The sequence below is a fragment of the Pipra filicauda genome, unplaced genomic scaffold (genome assembly GCF_003945595.2).
Source record: "Pipra filicauda isolate LSUMZ 115617 unplaced genomic scaffold, ASM394559v2 scaffold67_size6003252_pilon, whole genome shotgun sequence".
NCBI classification, from domain to species: Eukaryota; Metazoa; Chordata; class Aves; order Passeriformes; family Pipridae; genus Pipra; species Pipra filicauda.
In genome coordinates, this window is record NW_024104842.1 from 1,813,642 (window position 1) to 1,837,832 (window position 24,191).

The 24,191-nt window shown below is 38.2% G+C and overlaps 3 protein-coding genes across 11 annotated transcripts in view; 2 read left to right on the forward strand and 1 right to left on the reverse strand.

Annotated features, from left to right (window-relative positions):
* Window positions 1-5,857, forward strand: part of CENPU (centromere protein U) — an 18,777-nt gene extending 12,920 nt beyond the window's left edge. For 2 of the 3 annotated variants that reach the window (XM_027735426.2, XM_027735425.2), the window contains exon 12: window positions 641-3,133. In XM_027735426.2, the coding sequence (XP_027591227.1) occupies window positions 641-778 (138 nt within the window). In that variant the 3' untranslated portion in view covers window positions 779-3,133. Of the gene's footprint in view, window positions 1-640; window positions 3,134-5,779 lie in introns of those variants that run through there. The other variant, XM_027735427.2, reaches the window with a different exon arrangement.
* Window positions 1,076-19,505, reverse strand: PRIMPOL (primase and DNA directed polymerase). Of its 4 annotated transcripts, XM_027735417.2 has the most exons (13): window positions 19,286-19,505; window positions 15,258-15,442; window positions 14,097-14,188; window positions 13,235-13,376; window positions 12,034-12,181; window positions 7,614-7,907; window positions 6,126-6,288; window positions 4,781-4,878; window positions 4,307-4,393; window positions 4,112-4,220; window positions 2,840-2,922; window positions 2,714-2,760; window positions 1,076-1,761 (listed from the first exon to the last, which is right to left on the reverse strand). In XM_027735417.2, the coding sequence occupies exons 1-13, from the start codon at window positions 19,308-19,310 to the stop codon at window positions 1,456-1,458; spliced, it is 1,779 nt and encodes a 592-aa protein (XP_027591218.1). In that variant the 5' UTR covers window positions 19,311-19,505; the 3' UTR covers window positions 1,076-1,455. The 4 variants fall into 4 exon arrangements, with proteins under 4 accessions (XP_027591218.1, XP_027591222.1, XP_039244669.1 ...); XM_027735421.2 differs by lacking the exons at window positions 14,097-14,188; window positions 19,286-19,505 and having other exon boundaries at window positions 15,258-15,346; XM_039388735.1 differs by lacking the exons at window positions 14,097-14,188; window positions 19,286-19,505 and having other exon boundaries at window positions 13,235-13,371; window positions 15,258-15,330.
* CASP3 (caspase 3) overlaps window positions 19,192-24,191 on the forward strand; it is a 14,084-nt gene continuing 9,084 nt past the window's right edge. Inside the window, exons 1-3 of one of the 4 annotated variants that reach the window (XM_039388738.1) lie at window positions 19,192-19,469; window positions 20,739-20,866; window positions 23,572-23,718. The gene's annotated coding sequence lies outside the window, so the exon portion shown is untranslated. Of the gene's footprint in view, window positions 19,470-19,678; window positions 20,867-23,571; window positions 23,719-24,191 lie in introns of those variants that run through there. The other 3 variants (XM_027735428.2, XM_027735429.2, XM_039388737.1) reach the window with 3 other exon arrangements.

Sequence of the window (24,191 nt, forward strand, 5' to 3'; positions counted from 1 at the left end):
CTGCTGGGCACTTGTATTAATGTTTAAGTTATATTAAATAGCAATATTTTGTTAATTGTCTTTGTGGAAGCAACTTGAGAATCACTGCTGTAACTGCACTGTAGTATCTCACTCTTTTTGGTCTCATGTTAAAAGCTGAAGTATTTCAGAGAGGATTCCACTGCATTGCTCTCTATATCCAGGAGTTGAAAGGACATAAAAGCCTAACAGTTGTTCTCAGTTGTAACTTTTTTATAGAAATTAAAGAAATATTAACACTGAGAAACAAGTAATTATTCTTTTGTTGTTATTGTTCAAAGAAAGGAAAAGCTCTGGTATTTCCATGTCTGTTCTGTAAGGTATTTAATGCTAAGAACAGTGCTTTTATTACATGGCCAGAGTAACTTCTCATGTAGCCTTAGAACTCCTTCCCGTTTTACCCAGGACCTGGTGTGGTATTTTCTGTTGACAAAGGTACATGCCTGCCATGTGTAAGGGAAATCCTCGCATTTCATAAGACACTCTTATTAATTTTGGCCGTTCTTCACTTTTAAAAATCATGTTGTGCCATTCCAGATAGAGGAAGAATAACTACAGACATGTAAGTGATCTTTCCAAGAGTTAAAAATGTTGCCTTGTAATTTTATTTCCATATCAACAGTATGGAACTTCCAGCCTCCCTGCTCTTCTGATGGAGTCACGGAGAATTCTAGGAGCAGAAAGACACTTTCAGAATATTAATTTGAAACTGGAAGAGGCTCTGGCTGTACAAAGAGAGAGGTTATCAAAGAAAGACTAAGTGTTTTTTAAGACTTTTTAACATTTGTTAAAAACAGTTATTGGAATGGTAGTGTTTAAAGCGTGATTAGTCACTGTTGCTCTATTTTGTTTCAATGTTAAAAATGACTTGATCGAGATGTATCTTTCTATTGTCAAATAGTCTCAATGTCAGTGAAATGACTGAAACAGCAATCCCACTTAAAGTAATAAAACTTTTCTCTGCTTGTGAACAATGTTGGGTTTTAAACTTGTGCTATTAAAGTAATATGATCTTGACAGCAACATACACTTTTAAAGAGAACACAGAGACTTTGGCTGAACTATTCATAGACATCTTTTTATTAAATTTGTATGTTAAATAAATAATTTCATCCCATTTCTGGAACTAAAGAAGTCTGTTTAACTTGGTTTATCAATAAAACTTGGACATAAAACTAGCAAAATAGAAACTGTACAGCAGAGAGCATTAAAAGTGCTAAGCATGGAGCAGCATTCATGATGAGTGTTTCAGTCCAGCACTCTTCAGACTCGACGTAATCTTCCATGATCTCCTGCCTGTTCAAGATCATCCAGCTAATCTGCCCTTTGTCCTACACCTCTGGAATAGTGCTTCTGAACTACATCGCAGTATCTTTCCAGAGGCACAAAGCACGCAGGTGTCACTGCTGGCAGTCTGTGTGCTGGCCAAGCCAGTGGTTAGCTGCCTTCTTTATTGCAAGAGTCTTCTTTCCTTAAAGCTTCCAAAAGAGCTTCATCTGGGATTTCTTCCATGGCATAATTCAGACTATCATTTGCAGCTTCAGCGAGTTCCACATCTTCGGCAGCTTCCAGGAAACGGGCATCGTCGCTTGCATTTTCCCACTCACTGTCTGACAACAAGAAGTCTTGAGACAAGCTGTTTGCCAGAGATCCTGAGCTTTCTGACAAGTCTGATGCATTAAAATGTGGTTTCACCTTTTCTTCTGTGTTCCCCCTTTCATCCATTGGTGTATACTCTTCTTCCTTTGAGAAACAAGAGTACTACTTACTCCATATGAAAATGGTCTTCATACCTTTAACTGCTCTGCAAGTTTGAAACTTGTACTGTCACACATAATGGATACTACAGGAAGCTGGCCAACAAGACAGATTTTCCAGCATGTTAATTTATAACCATGTTAACCTCTGGAAGTCTATTTCAATAGGAGTAGAAATTTGCTGTTTTTCTAGCAACCTACAAGCAGTCTGTTGTATACAGCTTCTTAAAGTAATACAAGGTTAAAACTGATTTTAAGGTCCGTTTAAAGATACTGTCAGGATCTGAAAGTGCACTTAAATTGCACTTTCTATGAAATAGTACTAATAGCTATTGATGCTCTGCTTAAGTAGAGCTTAACGTGCCATGCTGCAGTATGACCTTTAAAGCTGTCAAGATAAATTTAAAAGTTGCAAAAATGCCAACTCTTATTGCCTAAGCAGTGGAAAAACTAGTATGTTCAGGCCTTAGAATCTAGGTGCAGTATTAGGTTGGCTTAAGTATTCTACCTGTTTAGGGGAAAGGTAACTGTGTTGATACACTAAAAAATGGAGATAAATGAACTTCAAATATGAGGGTCACTGACCTACATTTGACTCTGATTGAACTCAAGTGTTCCAGGAGCAGCTCCATTTTGGCTTGCCCAGCATGAAATCAAACTCGGGCAGTTTTTCCATTCTACTTAACCCTGCAGTGTCCCTGTGGCTTATGCACTGGGAACTGCTGTTCAGATCAAAACAGAAGGAAGTCTTTAGTCCCAAGTGAAGTTAGGTGATTCCAGTAACTTAAAAATGAGTATATGGTGCTACCAGAACCTCTTCTATACCACTGTAACTAGTGCATGGAGCTCAACAGACTGTGTCAGTGGGCATGTTCAGTGATTTCCAGAGACAACATGGCTCACAAGGACCTTGGCATATCGATAGGACAAAAACATACCTCTTTGAAAAGAGACGGGAGACATATCCCAGGTGGTAATGGAAAACCTAAATCAAATATATGGCATTAAAATTAACATTCAAAAAAGTACTAAGTATAATTGCTTTGAGATCACAGACTACATACTTTGTGATTTGAAGTTTTGTTCTCTGCAGACAGGATCATGACACTTTTGATACCAGACTTCGTTCTTCAGATCTACCAGAATCCTAAGAATGAAATCACTTAGTTTTTTTCAGTAACAGTAAATAAATGAAATGAATTCATACAGTAGGAAACTCTGACACTAAATGAACAGGTGTTGTTTATCCTCAACTATGGACATTGCTTTCATACTCTGACATACTAATTACATGTTTTGTACAATTTCTGATAAACTTCTAGCTTCATAAGTTAAAAGAAATAAATTTTTAAGACTAACATCTGGAAGTGAAATTTAGTTAACTTCATTACATTAAGCTTGGAAGACAGTCATTAAAATAAGGGTAGCATATGGGATTTAACTGTAAGATAAGATTTTGTTGCTGCTGCTGTTACAGATAATTTCATTATAAAAGCCACATAAAATCACTATTTCCTGTCAACTGATTAGACCACCCAGCTTTTTCAGCTGTGCTTTACAAACACCAAACTTCAAGCACCGTGCTTGGGAAACACCATCTAGTGTAGTGGCTGTAGGTTTTTTTGAGTATCCTTGTTTCTCAAAACCCTACTCCTTATGTTTCAGTGACTTTAAATGTTACACAGAGTTATTTTTAAGTTAAAATATTTCTACTAATGATATACTGGAATTCTAATGTAATCTAAAAAACCTGATTTTCCATCACTTATTTTGCTAAAACTACACAAAGTCCAACTCCTTCCAGAGTCACTGGCAAAACTCATCTTGACTAAAGCGGCAGCAGGAATTACCCTTCTAAAATGGTAATTCTCAATTATTAAAATGAAAAAGTCATTTTAATAACATAATAACGTAATTTAAGGTGCACTGTAAATTAATTTAAAAGTGGTCTGCTTTCTTTTTGTGATTTTTCAGCTTCCTAGCTGTAAAGTATAAATGCATAGTACTGCTTAATAGCTTTAACATATTCTGACTTTTATGTTAGCATCTTTAGGCACATATTTTAAATACCATGAATACCTACTTCGTGGAACTGTTAGAAATACAAGCCCGGTTATCACAAAGTAAACTTGAGGGAAAAAGTTTGGTTTTGTCTGGGTTTTTTGGGGTTTGGTGTTTGTTTTTTTTAATTGAAGCATTGTATCCTCACAGAGCAAGGCAACAGAAATTGTAATAGGTGCTAATTCTATCCATAAGAGATTTTTCAGCATTTTTAGAGAATAACAGTTGAGCAGGAGAATAAGAAAAAGCTGTTTAAAACTGAATAAAAAACACACATTATGTTGTTACTTTTGTGAGCTCTTCCAATATTTTCACACCAGCGGTAACCAGAAATATCATATACAAGTATTTCTTTGAGAGAGAAGTAATTCCACTGCCGTATCCCTGAGGGAAAAAAAATTAATTCTTTAAATTATTTAAAACTAGTGATGCAGAACAGTCATTTGTGAATAATCAAGTGGTCTCTTTACCTCCTTGTAGCCCATCTTTATTAACCAAAGAATGAACAAAATTATCAATTTCTGGATATGGTGAACCCTGATAGCCTTCCATGGAATCTGTTAAAACAAAGGCCACATATACATACTGTTAGTGGCTTTGCCATGGCAACATGTAATTATCACACATTACACATTATATAGGGAGAAAATGCACATGAATCACATCACACCCTCAAATGTGAAACCAGGGATAAATCCACTGTTACTTTCTTGTAGATCTTTAAACTGCTACTCCCACCCTCAAGAGGAAAAGGTAAATGGCATTCAGGGGCTGCAGAGCATCCTTCAGTACAGATGTACTCTGCCTCCTGCAGAAGGGTAGCTGAAGGGTAGATGAAGGGTAGCTGAAGAAGAGCCCTCCTAGAGGTTATCAGGTGTACAAGTCACAGTACATCTAATTAAAGAGAACTTTTTTTTCTATACAGGAGATAAGGCTTGGGGTACCTTGGCTGCTTCTGGTTGTTTTACTGTTTAAAAAAGCAGACATTTTTCTCTCCTCCTCTGAAAAGCCAGATGACAGAACTTTTGTGTCATCACTCACTCTGAAGAAAGAAAAGAATACAAAGAAAATGTGTGATTCTTACAGCATAACACAGTAGCATATAAGTTACCACAGTATGGCATAACATAACATGACAAAGCCCTGGGCCACTGGCTCCAGGGAGCCCAGCTGGAACAAGGGGGTGGCCAGGAGACCTCCAGAGGTCCCTGCCAACCTCAACCAGCCCATGATTCAGTGTGCACCATTCCCTATCCCTGGAGCACTCTCTCTTCTCACTTTGGCAGTTTCCCTGACTGGCACCAAGGGCAGGGGTTCCTCCTCCTCAGCAGCAACATTTGGTTCCTGGAGGAAGTCCCAGGACTCAGCCATTTAACGACTGCTGGTCCACACTCCTACAGCATATTTATGTAAATATACCCTTTGAAAGGTTTCAATTTTTTTTGTCTCTCTAAAATGAACTACTTTTTTTTGCCATGTTGCTAGCTGAAGCCAGATGATCAAAGAAGTCTAAATTCAACACAGCAGAATTTCTCAGCCATATTTATGACAGACTCATCTGATGTCTATGATCTGAATACACTACATGATTTATGCTACGGGGTTGCTGGCATCAGTTCAGGATAATGAATATTTCAGGATATAAAACCTGAAGTCAGAACAAATCTATGTTTTGAGTAAAAATATTATACCATTTTAATCCTCTTTCTGCTGCAGCAACAATTAGGATCTTCTTAGTACAGCATATGACATATCAGAAGTTTAGATTAGCTACAGAAAACTTGGTTATTGTACATACGAGTACCCAACGTAAGGAGGTATTTGTACCAAATGGGGAATCTGGTATGCAACTAAACATGTACAGGATATTTCTTATCCTACTCTGGAAAATATTCAGACTCTTCATATTTAACTGACTGGAAATCTGTAATTTTTGTTTTCAGATACAGAATTTGACCAAACTTAATAATGGTTAAGTTTTGGCATTTTGAGTGCGTACAGAGAAATGAGGCACAACTCAGGAGCTGTACCACGTGTTCTGTGTCCTTTAAACACTTGAAGGTAGGTTCAAAAAAAAAAAAACAAACCAAAAACCAAGACTCTCAAGAGTTTTGTTCTTGTTTTTTCTTCAAAAACAAGAAATTCTAGTAGGAACTCCAAAATTACACTGTAACAATGTTAATGGAATAACTGCTCATTCGAAGTAGCTTTTTGTAACTGCTGCGGGAGAATTATCATTAAAATACATATTTAAAAATATTGTAAATTCCACTGGAATTAAATAATTACCTAATGTTGCAGATTAAAGAGGAAAGAAAATATGCTTCTTCCAAGGAAACATCCTTTTCACAGCTAGGGATAAACTTATTATCCTCTGCTATCTTCAGAATCACATTTTTTCCTGCTTTTGATGATTTATACATCCGGAAGTTTCTATTCTTTGTATAAACTCCTACAGGAAAACAAATATTTCGTAACATAACAATGCTGGCTAGGATTTAGGGTACTTAGCACTTGTAAATTAAACAATTTTCCTTAGACCCAGCTAAGAGTCTAATGAATGGACAAATACTATTACTGACTTCAGCTCACACCCCATAGCTGAAATGCAACAAAGCAAGATCATAATGCATGTACATTTTTATGTCATAGAAGAATTAAGACAAACACTCAACAGCCCTACACAGGCATCTTAATGATTCTGACATTATAATTGCTAAAAGTTTCACTTCAGTATAAGAAACCCATGATTTCAAATTAATTTTGTGAAATACAACTGAGGACAAAAAGCTGCACATTTATCATCAAATTCTTAGAAGGTGACACAGTCAAAAAATATGGTTTCATTTAATTTCCATGTATGAATATGCTTGAAGGAATTTTGAACAGTATGTGAAAGTAATCCTTCTGAATTAGTAATGGAGAAGCCTACTGTAGGGCCCACTCTGGGATTACATTTCAATAGATCAGACATATTGAGGAGGCCTGCAATGAAAGTGATCCTGAATTCCATGAAAAGAATCTGAAGGAATGGGGGTTCTTCACAGGAGTCTGAGAAAAAAAAGACAGTAAAGTCTTGAAGTACATAACACATTGCTGTGCAAAAGTGTGCTGAGCTATTTTCATTTCACTGAGACGAGGCAAAAAGCAGAAAAAAGATACAGGAATGAAGAAGGGTGGAACTTTCAAACTTTAGTTTGACTATGGGTGTTGTGCTCCTGGAGATTAGTAACATTTTAATACCTTCAACAGGCTAAGCCCAGCTGGGTCATGAAGTGCCCAACCCAAAATTTCTATTATTCCATCACAAACCTAACAGCTGCCATTCCAAACAGGGAAAGAAGGCTCAATTCATACACGTAGAACAATTAAGAAGGCCACGCCTGTAAGACTTATTCCATAATTAAGCAGCTTCTAATTCAACTGAAATAACAAAAAAAAGCAATATATGCTATTCTCTTTTAATTCAAATGGGAGCACTAAGTATTAGATGAAAAAAAATTATTAGTCTTGTGTGGCAAGAATTTCTTCAAATTTCAGAAAAAAATAACTAAATGTAGTAATATAAGAAGTTCCATGGACCAAGAATCTAAGGTTCCTTTAAAGGATAGCACTTACGATCACAGTTTCAGCATGTATTGTATTTCATTTAAATTCTGACCATAGGGACAACGGTAAGAACACCACTGTTCTTACTGTCTGTAATAGAAGATTAAGAAACAACTAATTTCTTAACTTTGTTGCATCCCAAAGAAGTTTAAAAGCACTTATATTTACCTAGATCCACAAAAAGTTGCTTGTTGCCTTTTGTATCATTTACTATTAGAAAAGAAAAATCCGAATTTTCTCCCTGGTGTGACATTTCCGTATCCTTTGTTTTGTGAGCAATGGCTGGCCAGCCTTTGGAAGCGTCTTCGACAGCTGTGAGGTTTCTAAGAGAACCATCTAATCCAACTGCTTCTGCAGAAGACTGGAAAACATGTCCTGCTGCTTCTTCTGGAATCACAGCAGCAGCAGCCTTACTCTCCATTAAGCTTATGGCAGGCTGCAAAATGGTTCTCACAAAGTTACCTTAAAAACAAACAAAAAAGGCCAAAAGCAGATAATGTCGTTTATGAGTCAAGAAAGAAAGAGTTTCTGTGCAAACATTTTTTAAAATAGCCAAGATGGAAGTGGTTGGAGTCTTTTTAGCCCTCTTGCATTTTTAAAAAAACCTTTTGGTCAGCCCACTGTACAAAATGGTTCTGGCCAATAATGAGAAACCAATGCTTGGCAAGAATTTGTATTAAGCTTCTTAAAAAAAACCCCAAAGACACGAACAAGCTCAGATTTAGGATTCTGAAAAGCTTGTGATTGTCCCTCTCACTGCTGCTTTCCCTAATATAATTTCCAGAATGACTGAAAATGTTTAGTGGCAGTTTCATAGTGTGCTCACTGCTCTAAGAGTTTGATCAAAAAATACTCAAACAACAAATTATTTTTACAAAAGTATTTTGTAATGACTTTTCAAACTCCCACTATTGTAATTCAAATCCATTGTACCTCCAGGCTCTGCTAGATGGTAACTAAAGACAAACAAATAAAAACCATGGCCATAATATTTCCAGGAAGAAAGCGGAGAACAGAATAAATACACATGTGGGAAAAAAACTATGAAGTCAAAGGAATACTGGCAAGGAGAATTCTGCAGTTGTTGGATGAACCTTCAGTGGGGAACAAGAAAGAATATGAAATATAAGTCCTCCTATGCTACATATCAACAGAGTGACTCAGCATATCAAGCATCAATATCATCACTATCCTCATAATTCATTACAGGACTACTGAGGCACACAAATGAGTCACAGTCACAGACAGCGTTTTAACCCTGTGTGTCCAAATACGCCCAGAGAAATTCTTAGTTTTATAACAATAGTTACTTGGATCTTCAGTTCAGGGAGAAAATGGACCTATTTCAGAACTGAAGTTTATTTCAATTATGATAAAAGTTAGAGTACCTGTAGAAGTCCCGGTTGACCACTTCACTTTTTTGTGTCTGTAACTGAGTAACAATCACTCTGGTGTCAGAATAGCAAGGGTTCTGTTAGTGAAAGATTATTTTGGGACTTATTTCTTTATCATTCACACATGCCTTTGTTTTCTCTCTTCCAATGTCTTCTAACTGGTCAGATGTGGGAAACAAAACGTACATTTCATACTTTTGATCCTTGAATGTATTTTTTGTATGTGGGATCTGTCATCGGAGTTGATCAATGCAAATTCATTGATCGCCACAGCTTTCCTGTGGACATTACATGATCTCTCTCTTACGTGAGCTATGAACTCAGCCCCTGTATTTTAATTCTAGCTAGCAACTAACTCCCAATATTATATACTAGAAGTTTTAAATCATATTTAATTTTAAGCCCATGCACTTTGTGCATGATTCCCGACATAAAATGCTTATGATACAATGTCATCCAACATGTGATACTTCGTATTCTAGTTTATCCCACATAAATACCACTAACTCATCTTAAAGAACGTTTTGTATGAGGCAGAACACCACAGCGCTGAATACAAAAAAAGCCATCACTTGCATATGTTTGAAAAATATATTAATCCCTTCAAGTTTAATATTAGACAAAATCCATCACATCAAAAATATTTTTTTTTCATATAGGTTTTGGGAAATTACTTTATGTAGTTATCTGCATTTTTACTTCTTTACTACTTTGCACAAAGTACAAAGCTAATACACCTTAGCACAAGTTTGTTAAGCAGGTTACCAACATCCACTAATGAAAAGTCTCGAGTATATATTATTGGTAACATGCATGAATTTAACACTGGCATTTACAGTTATAAAAATTTGATTTTTACTGTGACTTCAATATCTTGTTGTAAAGGCAAAGCTGGAATATGAATACACAACCTAGAAATGTATTTTTAAGTCTGGCAGTTTGTAAACAGGTCAAATTCACGTCACAGTGGAGACACAGAACATTTAAACCAATGGGCCAGAATAAACAATTCAAGCTTCTACTGAAAGAACTGACTAATGTAATTTAGCTATCAAGATCAGAGGCTAAAATTGCTGTCATACCATATTATTTATCATCCATGTATTACTTAGGTGTTTATACTGGCAGAGAAGTTAAAAGGCCATACTTCTGAACTAAAAATTGCAGTACTCTCATTTAAGTCTTCATGGTTTGTAACTGCTACCACGGTGTCAAGTAAGAAATTACTGCTCTGTGTAACACTTAGATTTGGCAGCCAATAGTACAGGCAGCATTTGCTTATAACCAAGACAATCTGCTTGGCTTTCCTCGAGCTACTCCTCAAAAGATTTAGAGACACAGATTCCACTACTCCTAAGAATGAGAAATTGGGTTTTTTTAATGTTAAAAAAAGCTGGGAAAAAAATCCTCTGTTCTGGTAATAGTCTGTCCTCTTTGTGTTAGAGTTAGGACCTGAATTTTGGCCTGAAGTGGTGCTTAGGCCATGGACCAAATGCTTACACTAAAAATACTTGGGAAAAAAACTTATATGTAAATGCAGGCTTACAATATCCTTACAGTTTGCTCTATTCCTCCAGATGTTCATGTTGACAAGACCTTCCATAAATGATTCCTCAGAGCAACACAAAACGTGTCAACCCAATAACACTTCAATCCAGGAGTACATGTGTTGTCCCCATGAAATAACTGGACAAATTCAAAAGGGAAATAAGATTTTCTCTAATGCTGTACTGGGCTAGACAGAAGTCCAGCACTTTGTCATTAATAACAGCATCACTGTGCAGTCATTAAGTACTAAAAGCAAAGAGATCATCTTTCCTGACTCTGCTAGGTCATACAGAGCCTAGTAAGAATCTACTTAAAAACACAGGAGGTATTAAAAAAATAAGAAATACAGTATAAACTTTACTCAAGACTGGAATGAAGGAGGGTGCAGAGCTAGAAAAAGAGGTAAGGGTGAGAAAGGGAGGACTGGGCATGAAGACAGTCAGACAGATTGTGACAAGTAGACAGCAGAATAAAAGTGGGAAACTGAGTGGGATCAAAATTTTGAACCAAACACCCTGAACTCTTCCTATTCTACTGCCGGGGGAAACCCAGTAACAATGCACATAATTTCTTGTAATCCTACTGCTGTTGTCACAGTTCTTCCTGAACACAAACAGTAGAGCTAAATGTCACAAATCTAAATTTCATCCCTTCTAATAACCCCTGAGATACTAATCTCTGTATAACAGCATTTCTGCTTATTTTCCCTCATCTTTTTTGTTTATTTGAAAAAAAAAACACAATAAGGAACAAAGGTTACAAAAATAAACACTCAAATATTAAGATATTACAAAATCAAGGTTGCAGGTGCAATGTTAATTAACCCAGAGTTCTGCATTTGTAGGTTGATACAGACTTTAATTCCACCACTCGGTAAGATGTTTTCCATGAGTTCCTGCTCCACTCAGACAAAATTTAGCTGATATTCTACTGTGTCCTCATTGGTCAAAGTATGTCTATAAGACTGCTTTACTGCACACTACAGAGAATATACATACAAGAAAAAGAAATTATGAATTTCAACATTATCTTTTCTTGCTGTTCACCACTAGCACTTCAGTGCTTCAGAGGCAGTATTTTAAAAGTATATTCAAAATACTTCTGTTAAGTGAGGAGGTATTATTCTACTTATTTTAAAAATGGAGTCATGACAATCCTGAACTGGCAACTCTTTTATGTTGAGAGTTGCCATATCCCAAGAAATACCAACTTACATCAACAATTAAAATTGCTTTCAGCTTCCTCTTAATCACGCTTATGCACAGCTGGCTTGAAATCATCTTTGTCCTGCCTTCCTGACCCTATGCTGAGCACAAATGAACTGTATTTAGAGCAAATAACAGTAGCTTTAATTGTTAAGACTGACATTAACCTGCAAATTAAGGAGTCATAGACTTGCCAGTTTCATAGAAGTCAGTCTTGTCCATACTTTTATAAATAAAAGAAACATGCTAATTATGGGAAAAGGAAGTAGAAGATAGAAAAAATGAGGCTCGATGAAACTGATAGTAATTTCTGCTGGGATTACATATTTGTTTCCACATATAATTCCATTAAAATAAATATTCAAATGTGAGATGGCACTGTTGTACGAAGACAAAACCTCATCTTTTATTTCTAGGTGTAAAAGAAAAGAACACACTTACCAACATGAATATTATCCTTAAATACAGTCTTTTGGGGTAGAAATATTAAGTGCCGACTAAATTTTTCATCAGTACTGGAATCTAAATTCAAGACATCTTTAGTTGAACAATTTACATCATAAAGTTCTTTTAATTTTTGGCTGACAAGCTGAAATCATAAACATTAATTACGTTATTTTCTCTAGCATTTTTAGTAGTGGTATCTATAAAACCTAACAAAAATGCAGATTCTACATTTTCTCAAGGTTTCTTTTTGGGATTTTTTTCTCATTTTAAGTATACAATTAAGTTAATTCAAACTAACTCATATCAAGTTTTAACCAAATTTGACACGGACCATATTTAATTAAATGTGCAAGTCACTGACTATACTACCACTGATAACCTGAGCAGACTTTCAGTTTTTCAGGTCAAAGTCTGATTTAGTGGCTTTATCATCTAGGGTTTTTTCCACCACAAAGCAGTTCACACCCACAATGACAATATTTGTAACAGGTACAAAAGTAGGTGACAGAAGTCTCACAAATAAATGTCCACTTACTAAGAGATTTTCTTAGAAGATATTCTTCTAAAAACCTGCTGTATTTTCCACCTCTGTCATACTGAACTTGCAGAGGACTTAATTTTCCAACCAAATTTGCAATAAAGTGAAATACAATTGATAATTAGCAAAGATATTCAAATTTAGGCACCAAATTGATAAGTGCAGTCACATGATGTTCTCCACATCATCATTTAACTCAACTATAATGAACTGTTGTCTAAAGAACCTTAAAATCAGAAGGGATTTATTTAAACCTTGATATACAACCATTTGGCAAAGGGAATGAACTTGGGAATATCTGAGTGGAACTTTTATTGATGCTGCTTTAAAGAATCCCTAAACATTCCTTCAGTTTTACAGCTTTAAAGTGGCATAGGACATAAAACAATCTCTAAAAGTAAACTTATCAGTAGTAAACCTACAGTGAATACAAACATTCCAACAGCCATCATTCTTTATTTTTTCCTTTCACTTAAAGAAGAGAACCTTTGCTCTAATTAAAACAGTATTTTTACTTAATTAAAAATAACCACTAAGTCTACGATTTTTTTTCATTTTACTATAGCATAATCAAGATAAAGTGGTAAATCCTTTTGTTTCATATTAAATCAACAAGAAATTCATATTAATCTACAACACGACTTTGATCCAGTTTACCTCAATTAGCTTTGCAACCATACTCTTGCCATCTGCGCCAGGATTTGCTGGTTTGTAGAACTCCAAATCAAAATAAAGTTTGCAAGCATCTTTTTCAGGAATTACTTCATAGCAATGCATAAGACTTGTTTTGTAACCTTTGCTAAGGAAAAACAAAAACAAATCACAACCTCTCACAATAAACATTATACTTGCTTTTCAGTTGCAAACAAGAATCCCACAAGTCCCAAATATTTTTTTTTATTTTTCAATCAACCACCCATATTAAAAAATGTAGCAGCCCTATAGTGCTTTGAAAAAATTTGTAACTAACTTCAGCATCAAATATCAACAAAGATTATTTGTCTGGCCTAGAATTTAATTTTGTAAAATATTCCTCTCCCCATGCCCCCACAAGTCTTACAATGCACACTCTAGGCTGTTGAGCATTTAAGGAACTATGAAAACTACAGCAAAAAAATGAAGTTATCACACATATGTCTTAAACACGAACAATGAGATTATACAGAGTTTGTCTAACTAAATTAAAAAATAATCTCATTTTCAATTTGAGAAAAAAAATCAGGCTTTTCATATAAAAATTGACTCAGATTTCTTTTACTTCATAACTAGATGTCTTATTGTAACACAGCCAAATGGGGAAAAAAGTTCAGTACATGATCAAATTGTCAGTACTTGGAACCACATCATTTTTCCCACGGCCAAGATGAAACCTCAGGCAACTCATTACAGGTCTGTCCTAGTCAGAGCAGCAGGCAGCTCCTGGGGATGGCTATCCAGTCATACCTCTTACTAGGTAACAGGACATCCAGTACACTACTATCTTTTAGCGACATACAGCGGCACCTTTTCCCATACTCACGTGTAATAAAACCAAAGCTCTTTATATGTTGTCACAAGGTAAAACCTCTGTCCACTCTGTGTGTTCTTTTCCAAAGCAAATACATGAACATCCTTTTTAAATAAAAACATTGAAGGTTTTTTGGTTTAGTTTCATGCATAGAACCATTTAAAATCTTCCTATTTGACATTAATCAAAGGCTAGTAAAGACTAGAGAACTATAAGCAGATCACTTATCCTTTTTCAAGCTAAGTAGCACCTGGTTTTAATGTAGAACATCATTCTGATATAAGTTACAAAGGTGAAACTTTGAAGCATTTCTTTGCTGTGCATGAACATAACCTCTGCTTTCTCTGTAAAGTCTTCTTTTTTCTGGTCAGTGGCAAGTGCATCTAACAGGAGGAGGAACAATGTTCTCAAAGGATCGGACATCTCATGGACATGATGGCAGCACATGGCTTCATGGCAAATATTTTTCAGACATTATGTTACTTAAATTAAAAAATAGAAATCTGAGAACAAAAACCCCCAAAAAAGTACTGCCAAGCCAGCAAGAGTGCATTTTGGAAAAAAGGCTGCCAAGATTACTTGAACACCTAAAACAGCGTGGAGAAAAACACAGTACTTTCTTTAAAAAGAGCAATCAATTTGAAAAGTATTAAACTGAAAGCAGAGGATACTTTTGCATAATATTTATTTGGTTCAACACTTCTTATCATCTGAACTTGCTACTCTGATGCCACTGGAGAGTTGTATTGTTTTTATTTTGTCTCTGTCTCCTGTTTCTCTCTTTTTCTTCCTTCTCTTTCTTCCTGCTCAGTTCTCACTACCTTCCCTTTCTCCTGCCAACCCTGGCAGCTTGCTTATCTTCAGAGGGAAGAAACCTAGCACTACAATGTTACCAAAAAGCACTTTACTGTTAGATGTTAACATCACATATCAATGTGATATGTGTATGGTAGAATTAGAGCTAGTACTTCCAGTACTGGAAGTACTAGCTGGAGATACCTCCAGTGCAACATGATCTCCTACAGAGACAAAAAACCTAAACTTGCTGTTTCAGGATTGGGAAGAAAAAAAAAGATCTTGCAATCTGATAAAGACTTCACTGTCAACCAAGATTTTAAGTGATGTTCAACCTTGAAAGTACATATATAGTAGTTCACCTAACACATAATATACCTCTTTGCAGGTTTTTACATAATTAAAAGCTTCAGCCTGTCGAGAAAATATTTTCCAAACAGAAGATGGCTGAAAGGGTTTGGACAGTCTTGGTCTATAAACTGTAGGAAGAGGGTTTCTTTCATAGTAGGATGCTCGTTCTTCCACTTTCTTCAGTCTTTCTTCCCATTTTCTCTTCATTTCTCCTAAAGCAATTACAAATAGTCAAATTAGTTTTAATTTCTGTTTGCACGACAATTTTAATTTTAATCATCACTGCTTTTGATTCTTGTTTTGTTGAATGTAATTTATCAATTAACTGGGAGCAGCTGATATTCAAATCAACACCCAACCTTGCTATAATACTCATTTTAATTAAATCTATCTACGCTGTTTTGGAAGTACAAGAGCTTCATATTAATGCTATCAAAGATAAACACAACAGAAAAATCACAATAAGGGGAAGCCTAGGAAGTTTCCTTTCTATCTACAGAATGGTATTACATTCCTCCTCAAAAAGTATACAAACTCTGCCAACTAGCCACACAACATCAGTAATGAGTGAAAAAATACTATTATTTCTGCTTTATGGTTGGGGAGACAAATGAGATCATTAATTTGTGTGGGTAGTACAGCACTTGAGTTCCTCAGAAGAATTAAGATTTCAGTGACTCTAGCTCTGAGCTCTATGTCTTAAAGTAAAAGAACTGAAATCTAAAATGAGGGCTCCATTCTCCACTGCTGACCTTTGCTATTGATCAGTGATATGTTCACCTGCTTTAAAATCTCATGTACTTTCTCCCAGTCTCAAGACCTTATCCCTTTTCAAGAAATAGCACCCTACAGTAACACTTGCTTATCTTGTAACCTTTAAACTCCTAGTTCCATAAAGCAATTCAAATGCTACAGAGTAGTGTAGTAAAGCACAAACACACATATGTACAAATATCTGTAAGTTGAACACTTGCAAATCAGAGAAAAGTATTGCTAAGAAACAGTGAAACAGAGGAAGAGGGGCAAGAAGGAACAAACATGAAGGGGAATCTTTTTGTTTTGCCCAGCATAACCACTTGGTTCTCATAACAGCCTACCAGATGCAATGAAAGATAAAAATGAAACTGACTGTACTCAAAAGTATTCAAACCTTTAACAAGCTGGATCCACAAGGTGAGTTTAAGTATTTAAGTATTCTTGTGAGGCCCCAAAGCCCAGATTTTAGATCCTCTGAATTCCCCCTCTAAGTTTTCCACAGCAAAAGTTACTGGACACTTACATTTCTGCCCACTGTACCTCTAAGCCTGCCTGTGTTTTGATAGTTTAGTGCCTGTATCAAGTCTTAATAACAGAATGTTTTTTCTCTAATAGGGGTCAAAAATATTATCTCTATAGATTTTGTCAGTCTTCTGACCTATGCACTTCCTCCACTCCCTTTTTGTGCAATTAGTTTCTTCCTGGGGAATGAAAAGTTAAATTACAGACAGCAATCAGCATTTCTCAGAATTGCTAGCAAAACCCTCATTTCATTTTCATGTTGTTGGCTCTGTTGTAAATTAACGGGTACAGAGGACATTCCCTACATCAGCACTTTCCCACAAGGTGACCATTAAAAAAGGAAAGTGAAAGAGAATTTCTGTAGTTCTCTATTCATTTTAAAGTTTCTGGTTATATTAGGCTGTATTTTTGGAGAAACACAGCTGGGAGGATATCTGAACCTGGGAGAAGGTTGATGACCCTTACTTTAAAACTTAAACCTATCACTGTTCTTTGCAGTCCAAACACTCTCAGATTCTCAGCAGTCCAACATGTCAGTCTTTTCAAGGTAACTTCGGTTCCTGCGTGAACTATAACACAGCACATCCATTTAGAGCATGTACAATTTACACTTACAGACTAACCTTCTGAATTCACTGGGGAATTCACGCTTCATCTTCCTCTCTTCTATCCCACCAAAAGTAAGGGGAGTACTTATTTTTGTTTTACTTGACAGAAAGAAATTTTGTCCCCAACATGTTTGGACTTCAGTGTTATTGACTGAGCAGGATGGAGAGCCTGGGAAAATGTCTCCTGAGAGATGACTTGAAGAACTTGCTATTTCAGTTTCTCTGTTTGATGGAGGACTACTCGTCTGGTTACTGCTGAGCACAGTTGACATCCTGGATTTTTATATCAGGTTATATGGTTGGTTTGAGATTTTTTTTGTTTGGTGGTTGTATTTTATTTTTTTTTTTACTAAAATGTAGGGACACATATGATGAAATCACACATCTATGTTTCTCTTTCCCCTGTAGCATGAGGGATTTCTGAAATGGTTTTAAAAATGTTTAAAAAAAATGTTCAAAAATCTGTAATGATTATGATAAAACACACTATCCACACCTGCTGAGAACTGAAGCTGAGACATGCAAATCAATTGCTACTCAAAATAACGTAATTACAGTTGTTTCCTGGCCAGTATGTATCATGCAACATAGCTCTATGGCAGAATTCATGGTCCTTGACACAAATAAATCCATGAGATTTTCTCCCAGCTACTGATTCCAGCCTTAGAAGAACATAATAAATAATGATGCCTCTATTGTCAAATTTCTTAATGTTAGTGAAAATTAGCTGAGTTATCCTTATGTTGAGCTGACCTGCGGCATACCGACAAACACTACTCATCTTCCCTCAACAACAACAAGGAGCTCCAAATTTTCATCTTGCCCTCCTAAGAGAGGAAGTGGCCTGTACAATCACAGAATCAGAGAATGGGTCAGGTTGGAAGGGACTACAGTGGGTCATCTGGTCCAACCCCTCCAGTTAAGCACAGGATTGCATCCAGATGGTTCTTGAATATCTTCAGTGAGGGTGACTCCACAATCTCTCTGGGCAATCTGTTCCTCAAATTAAGGTTTGAGGACTTCTGTGCAAAACTCAGTATTTTAGACCAGGTATATAAGACCTCAAAAAGTAGGTTAGTATCTGTTGTGAGAAGCTGGAATATGTAGTTTCCAATGTTATCTTACTCTGACGTCTGCTATAGAAGGTCATTGTACAAATATGAAACTAACTGACCTGAAAGTTGATAGTGAAGCCAAAACCAGCCCTCAGCTTTAGAGAGCTGTTGTGCAAGGCAGATCAGCAGGCAGGCAGGGACATTCAGAGTGTACCTCTCTGTTGGTTTTATAAGCCTGAGGCTCTGACTGTGCATGGTGGGCAATAACCTCACCCAAGGGGCAGGTTCTGCTGCGGTACAGGCCAGCACAGCCGTGGGGATCTCACACGCCAAGGTCTGGAAGGTGGCTGCTTGTTTGGTAATCGTCCCCACAGATTACTGACTTAACAAACCACCATTCTGTCAGAATCACAGAATATTGTGTTCGAAGAAGCCCCTAAGAATCATCACATCCAACCCTTAAGCCTGCACAGGACCAGACACAAGAATGACACCACGTGCCTGAGAGTATCATCTAAATACTTCTTGAACTTTGTCGGGCTTGGTGCTGTGACCACTTCCCTGGGAAGCCTGTTCCAGTGCCCAACCACCCTCTGGGTGAGAAATCTTTTCCATCTGTTCAGATGAGGCTGAACAGACCAAGTGACCTCAGCGGCTCCTCCTATGACTTCCCCTCAAGGCCCTTCACAATCTTCGTTGCCCTCCTTTGGACGCTAACAGCTCAATATCTTTCTTATATTCTGCTGCCCAAAACTGCACATAGTATTCAAGATGAGGCCACACCAGCATGGTGCAAATGTACCAGAATGCCTCATTTCTCTCAGCAGGCAGAGGAACTGAAACAACAGGCCAAACCTAACGGGGTTTAGGTGACACCACTCAAACCGAAGAGCAGCGAGTGCAGCAGTTCCCGGCTCAGCGCTCAGACCCCGCAGGGCACGGCGGTTCAGCGTCCGACCGGAGGGTGTCCCGGAGCGCACCGTGGGGCCCGGACCTGCAGCCCCTTGGCTCATCCTGGCCTCGCACCGCCTCCCCTCGGCTCCGGGAGCCGCCCCGCACGTCGAGACCGCCTTCCTCGACCCCCCGAGGCCGCTCCCCGCCGGCACCGACTCACCTCCCCCGCCGCTCGCTGCCGCCATTGGGGCGGCCTGCCCGCCCTGCGCGGGGAGGAGCCAGCGCCGGGCGGGCCCGCGGCCGCGGGGTTCCCTCGGCGCCGAGCCGTGCTCAGCGCAGCCCAGCCGAGCGCAGGGGAAGGCAGGTTGGAGCGCAGCGCCGAGAGTGGGCGGGCGGCAGAGGCGGTGGGTGCTGGCAGCGGCAGGGATGCGGGCGCGGCGGTGGTGGGGCCAGACAAAGCGGCGGGGGGTGGGGTAGACCAGGCTGTAGCTCTCCAGCTCCGCGTGGCCGCCCGCATCTCCTCCAGAGGAGGTCGGCTGCGGGGGCAGGAGGGCAGTCGCGTATCGCCGGGGGCGGGCCTGGCTCAGAGCGCCGCCTCGCCGCTGCCCCGGGGCCCCGCGGGGCTCCCGGCACGGCGGGTCCGGCAGTGCTGCGGGCAGGGGTCCGTCCCGCCCTGCCCGCGGGAGAGGCGGCAGAGCGGCCGCGGTGCTCTCCCGGCGCCCGCCGCTTCCCACTGCCCGGGGCAGGGCGCGGGACCTCGGCTATGAGTTTTCCGGAAGCTTAAGGTAGACAGTTTGCTCTGCTTTTGTGGAGAAGCTGCCGAAACAAACGAACAAGCAAACAAACAAACAAAAAATAGGAGAAAAGAGAAAGAAAAAAAGAAAGCACTTTAAGCTGCTCTCTGGTGTCCCCCCCGGTGGACCATTAACTAACCGGAAGCGCAGGGTCAGAATCTGCATCTGGATCTACCAAAAAAAGAGGGTTAAACCTCGTGTGTACCGGCCGTGCCAGTGCTGGAGGAAATTAGTTTGAAACTCTCACAGACACTGTGACTAACCTTTTCTAATCTAGTCTTTTTACCCTTTGACTCATAGTTCTCTCCTTCAATTATCCGCCTGTCAGGTGGTAGGTTTCAAACTAACACATCATGCCGTTGATGTTAAGGAGGCCGATAAGGCTATTGCTTATTGCATTGGTGATGTGTTTTAATTGGTATTGGTGAATTAATAAGCAAGGGTCCCATCTACACCCGGAATAATTTCAGCTCTTGCTAATTTTGCATCTTAATGCTGACTGACTAGAAGTCTGTTTGCTTTTGGAAGATCAGAGTGCTGGCCCGGTGTCTGGGCTTTCCAACTACCACATCCAGACCAGAAGTAATGGGCAAGGCTGTCACAGAATTGGCATGCTTCCATCAGTGGTAGCAGTATTTAGTAGGGGGATATTGTCATATGGAAAATATAATGGTATATTTCAAATGTTTTTCAGTTTTTCATATAGTCAGCTTCTATTTTTTCCTTATGTTATTAATCAGATAATTATTGTTTAGCATTGTACATTGTAGAATGGAAGCGTTTTAATTGCATGTCTGCATGCAAATTATCGCAATATGCCATATATATGTTTCTGTACATAAAATATCTTCTTTGAATGCTTGACATTTTCTCTTGCAGTCATGTGAGGTGGAAAACTGCCCTTTTGTAATCTTTAAGGACATGTTTTACAATGCTGATGTCTGGTTTGGACATGTGTTTTAATACTGCTACAATCATTGCTTTATAGCAGCAGATATATACTCAAGGTGTGTTGTCTTGTCTCTCCTTGTTTGCAATGCAGTTATTTGCTTCCTTCTGTATCTGAGAAGCTTTGGTATTATTTTTATCACTGTGTCATTCATTTGTCTTTTTGGTTCTCATTTCAAATAAATATCTTTAAAAAGAAACCTGATGGTTTGTACGGCGGTGGTGACACATGATGATGTGAATTTCTTTTCATTAGGTCCAGGAAGAATAAGTAAATCCAGGCTGGAAGGGAGTAAAAAATTGTTTTATATATAATTTTCCTATCAAAAGAAAAGCATTGTAACAACTGCATTTCTGGGAGGAAAAATATTTTTTCCCTTATTGCTATACAGAGAGACATTGGTCGTTTTTTGTTAGCTTGCTAAGCGTAGCTTTGGACCTTTTTGAACCACTTCGTTTTTTACTACTTAGTACCTGTAAAGATCATTGCAGCATCATCTTTATATTCATTGTCTCTGTGTCATAGCATTTTTAACAACCTGTATTTTTTTTAGATAAAGTATTGGAAAATAAACTTCCTAAAACCTACAGAATATATTCTGCTGGATTACAAAAATGCTGTTGCTCTTTTCAGCTACTTGTTTTTGCGTTTCCTTACAGTTGAAAGTTCGTCTTACATAACAGAAAATAGTATCAAGGAGAAGAATAACATTTTTTCATCAAATTCTTAATGCACTGTCATGATTCCTACTCCCCTCACCCCTTCCCCCACCCCCTTCATCCCTAATAGGATGAGATCATCCTCCACAGGGAAATGTGTATTCTGCTTGAAAGAGCATGGCATCACTGCATTACCTAAACCAAGATGAGGCAATTCTTAGTCTGTTAGAATCAGCATCATCCTCCAGAGAGCACTGCTGTTACCCTGACCAGTGCTTTAGAGCAGAAAACATGCTGCTGGTTAAAACGTGCTTTTGAGTGCCTAGCAACAAGAGATACCTCCTTGTGGATGTCTTTTGTTCTTTAAACAAGTGCAGATGACTTGGTGCCTTAAGGTGCTCAGAAATTGATGAATATTAAAGGTGAGTTACAGATTCTGTTCTGAAGATAAAGCGTGAGAATTTCAATACCTAACGTGTTCTAACCAGCCTTTCTAGACAATCTCTCTAACTTCTGTAAAGTCTCTTAGACAAGCTCCAGTTGTGATGAAGTAGAATGCAGTGAGCTCTAACACTTCATTAAACAATTGAAACTGTAGACTGCGAGCTAGGCTTGCAGAGGCTTAAATAAGAAATGTTTTTATGATATGGTATTACAAAATGTGTTTTACATTTTTCAGAAACAAAGTACTATAGTTTGTTGTAATTGTAGGTTTTGCTAGCTACTTTTTCCAATTTCATTGTTTCTTTGGCATTGGATCAATTACAGCAGTTTTAGTCATAATTTAAGGTCAATTAAATGTTGAAGATCTCTCTTAGTGTTTGCAGCATGCTTTATCATTTATGTTGTAGAAGCACTCAGTGCTTGCAGCCAGTTAGGTCTCCAGTTTGCTTACTTAAGTCTGCTGCTGTTCACCAGTGGTGTTCTCACCATTACTAAACCAGCTTACTAAAACCAGTCCCTAAAGGGATGTAGCATTTTGGTTGGAGCACACCTGATGTGAACTCAAGACAGCCTAGTGATCCACTTACCCTACCTAATGATTGCAAGATCTGATCTGTTGGCCAGAGCTCTTAGCTTGCCATATACTTTGGGTGAGTCTTTCTCCAAGTAGCTCTTGGTAGCCCAGGCTGGCTCATATGATGGAGAGGAGCTGGCCACAGCTCATGTAGGCACACATTTACTAGTTTACACCCTGTGCTTCGTGTACTTGCAGATCTTCACAGTATCAAAAAGCTGGGATAAACACCTGGGGTTTTAGCAGAAGTTGATTTCTGTGCTGACATGGCTACACTGCCGTCAGTACACCTGCTGGCAAGTTTCGATGATAGAGATGGTACATGATGCTGTGCTTTTTTATGTGGTGTAGTTGTTTATTACTGTTGGTAGACAAAGAACGAGTGAGGAAGGAAATAAACCTTTTCCTTGTCTCTCCTATTAATCCCATTCATAGTGAAGGGTTTGGGTTGTGCTTTTGCACATAGTGCTTCTCCAGAAGAACGAACAGCATTGAGTTGCATCAGAATTGTGGGTCAATCTGGTTGGATGTTTTCCTACAAATAAAATTTTGCTCAAAAGTTTCAGACTGAGACCTCAGGAAAGCTGGAAACCAAAGCCAAGGATGATTGTGGTAGGGAGAGGGTTGAAAGAAGCAGAGAAAATCCTGGAAGCTGGGCTGTGCAGGAGCAGGGGAACTCTAGTGTTCTTGTCAATGGAAGCCATTCTTTCTGCTTCCCGGGGATCAGAAGCTCTACTCTTCAGTTAGAGCTGCGTGGACACACCAGTTGTCACTGTAAACTAGACTTTATTGGCAGTGCACAGTTATAAGGCGTAGGGTTGGATCACTGTCAGGCCACAGGTCATAGGTAACCTTTGGAATTGCTTGTCTTTTTTCCTCATAGGGAACTTTTAATGAATTAGACTTTGACGTTAGGATGAATGAATCCAGATCATGGTGCTATGCAGTCAAGTTTATCACTGTTGCTTTAGTTCTTGCCCCACGATACTGTCTTTAAAGTAAATTTCTAAATTTCTAGAATGTATTTTAGACATTTTATTTCTAAAATACTGAGCTCATTTAATACTTGTGCAATTTGGTTTTCAGGAAATTTCCTGTTTGCTGCATTACATAATACAGTTCTCAAGTCTGGAATAATTTGGTGAGGAAGATTTCTTAATTACATCAGTGCTCCAATATACAAAGAAATAGTATTCAGAGTAACCCTGAAGGTCTTTTGAAGTCACTAAAAACGTAAGTAGATGTCTTCTTAAGAAACAAGGAAAGACAGAAAGTTATACATAACCAGATTAGTGCTTCTGATGCATCAGTAATGGTTGCCACAGAAAATGGATGTTTCTGATGTTCTGTAGATACGAAGTTGAGACTTAATATAATAATACTATGATGATGTAAGATGGCAAATATAGTTTGCCACCAAAGAACTTAAGCCTTAAATAAGAATCTTCATCATATCTGACCAGCAAACCTTACTACTTGATCTGGTTGTTTATGCATTTCTCTTAACAATAAATATATCTGCTAAGTCGGTTCTTGTTAAATTCTTGCATTTTAGTGCCTTGTTTGTTTCTTGAGGTCTAAGCACTTCTAAGCATTTATCACTTTGTCCTATCTGGTGATTTAAATTTATGATGGTTAATTGTTTTACAAAACTTGGGCTTAAGGTAACTTTTGGTAATGTGTTCCATGAATACACACAGAGTAAT

Bases quoted from the DNA above. Each gene is read 5' to 3' on its own strand.
- PRIMPOL (XM_027735417.2), bottom strand. From the start codon at position 19,310: ATGGCGGCAGCGAGCGGCGGGGGAG. The intron at 15,443-19,285 runs GTGAGTCGGTGC...TAATTGCTTTAG, and splicing joins GGCAGCGAGCGGCGGGGGAG to GAGAAATGAAGAGAAAATGG. The intron at 13,377-14,096 runs GTGAGTATGGGA...GTTTTTCCTTAG, and splicing joins GAGCTTTGGTTTTATTACAC to CAAAGGTTACAAAACAAGTC.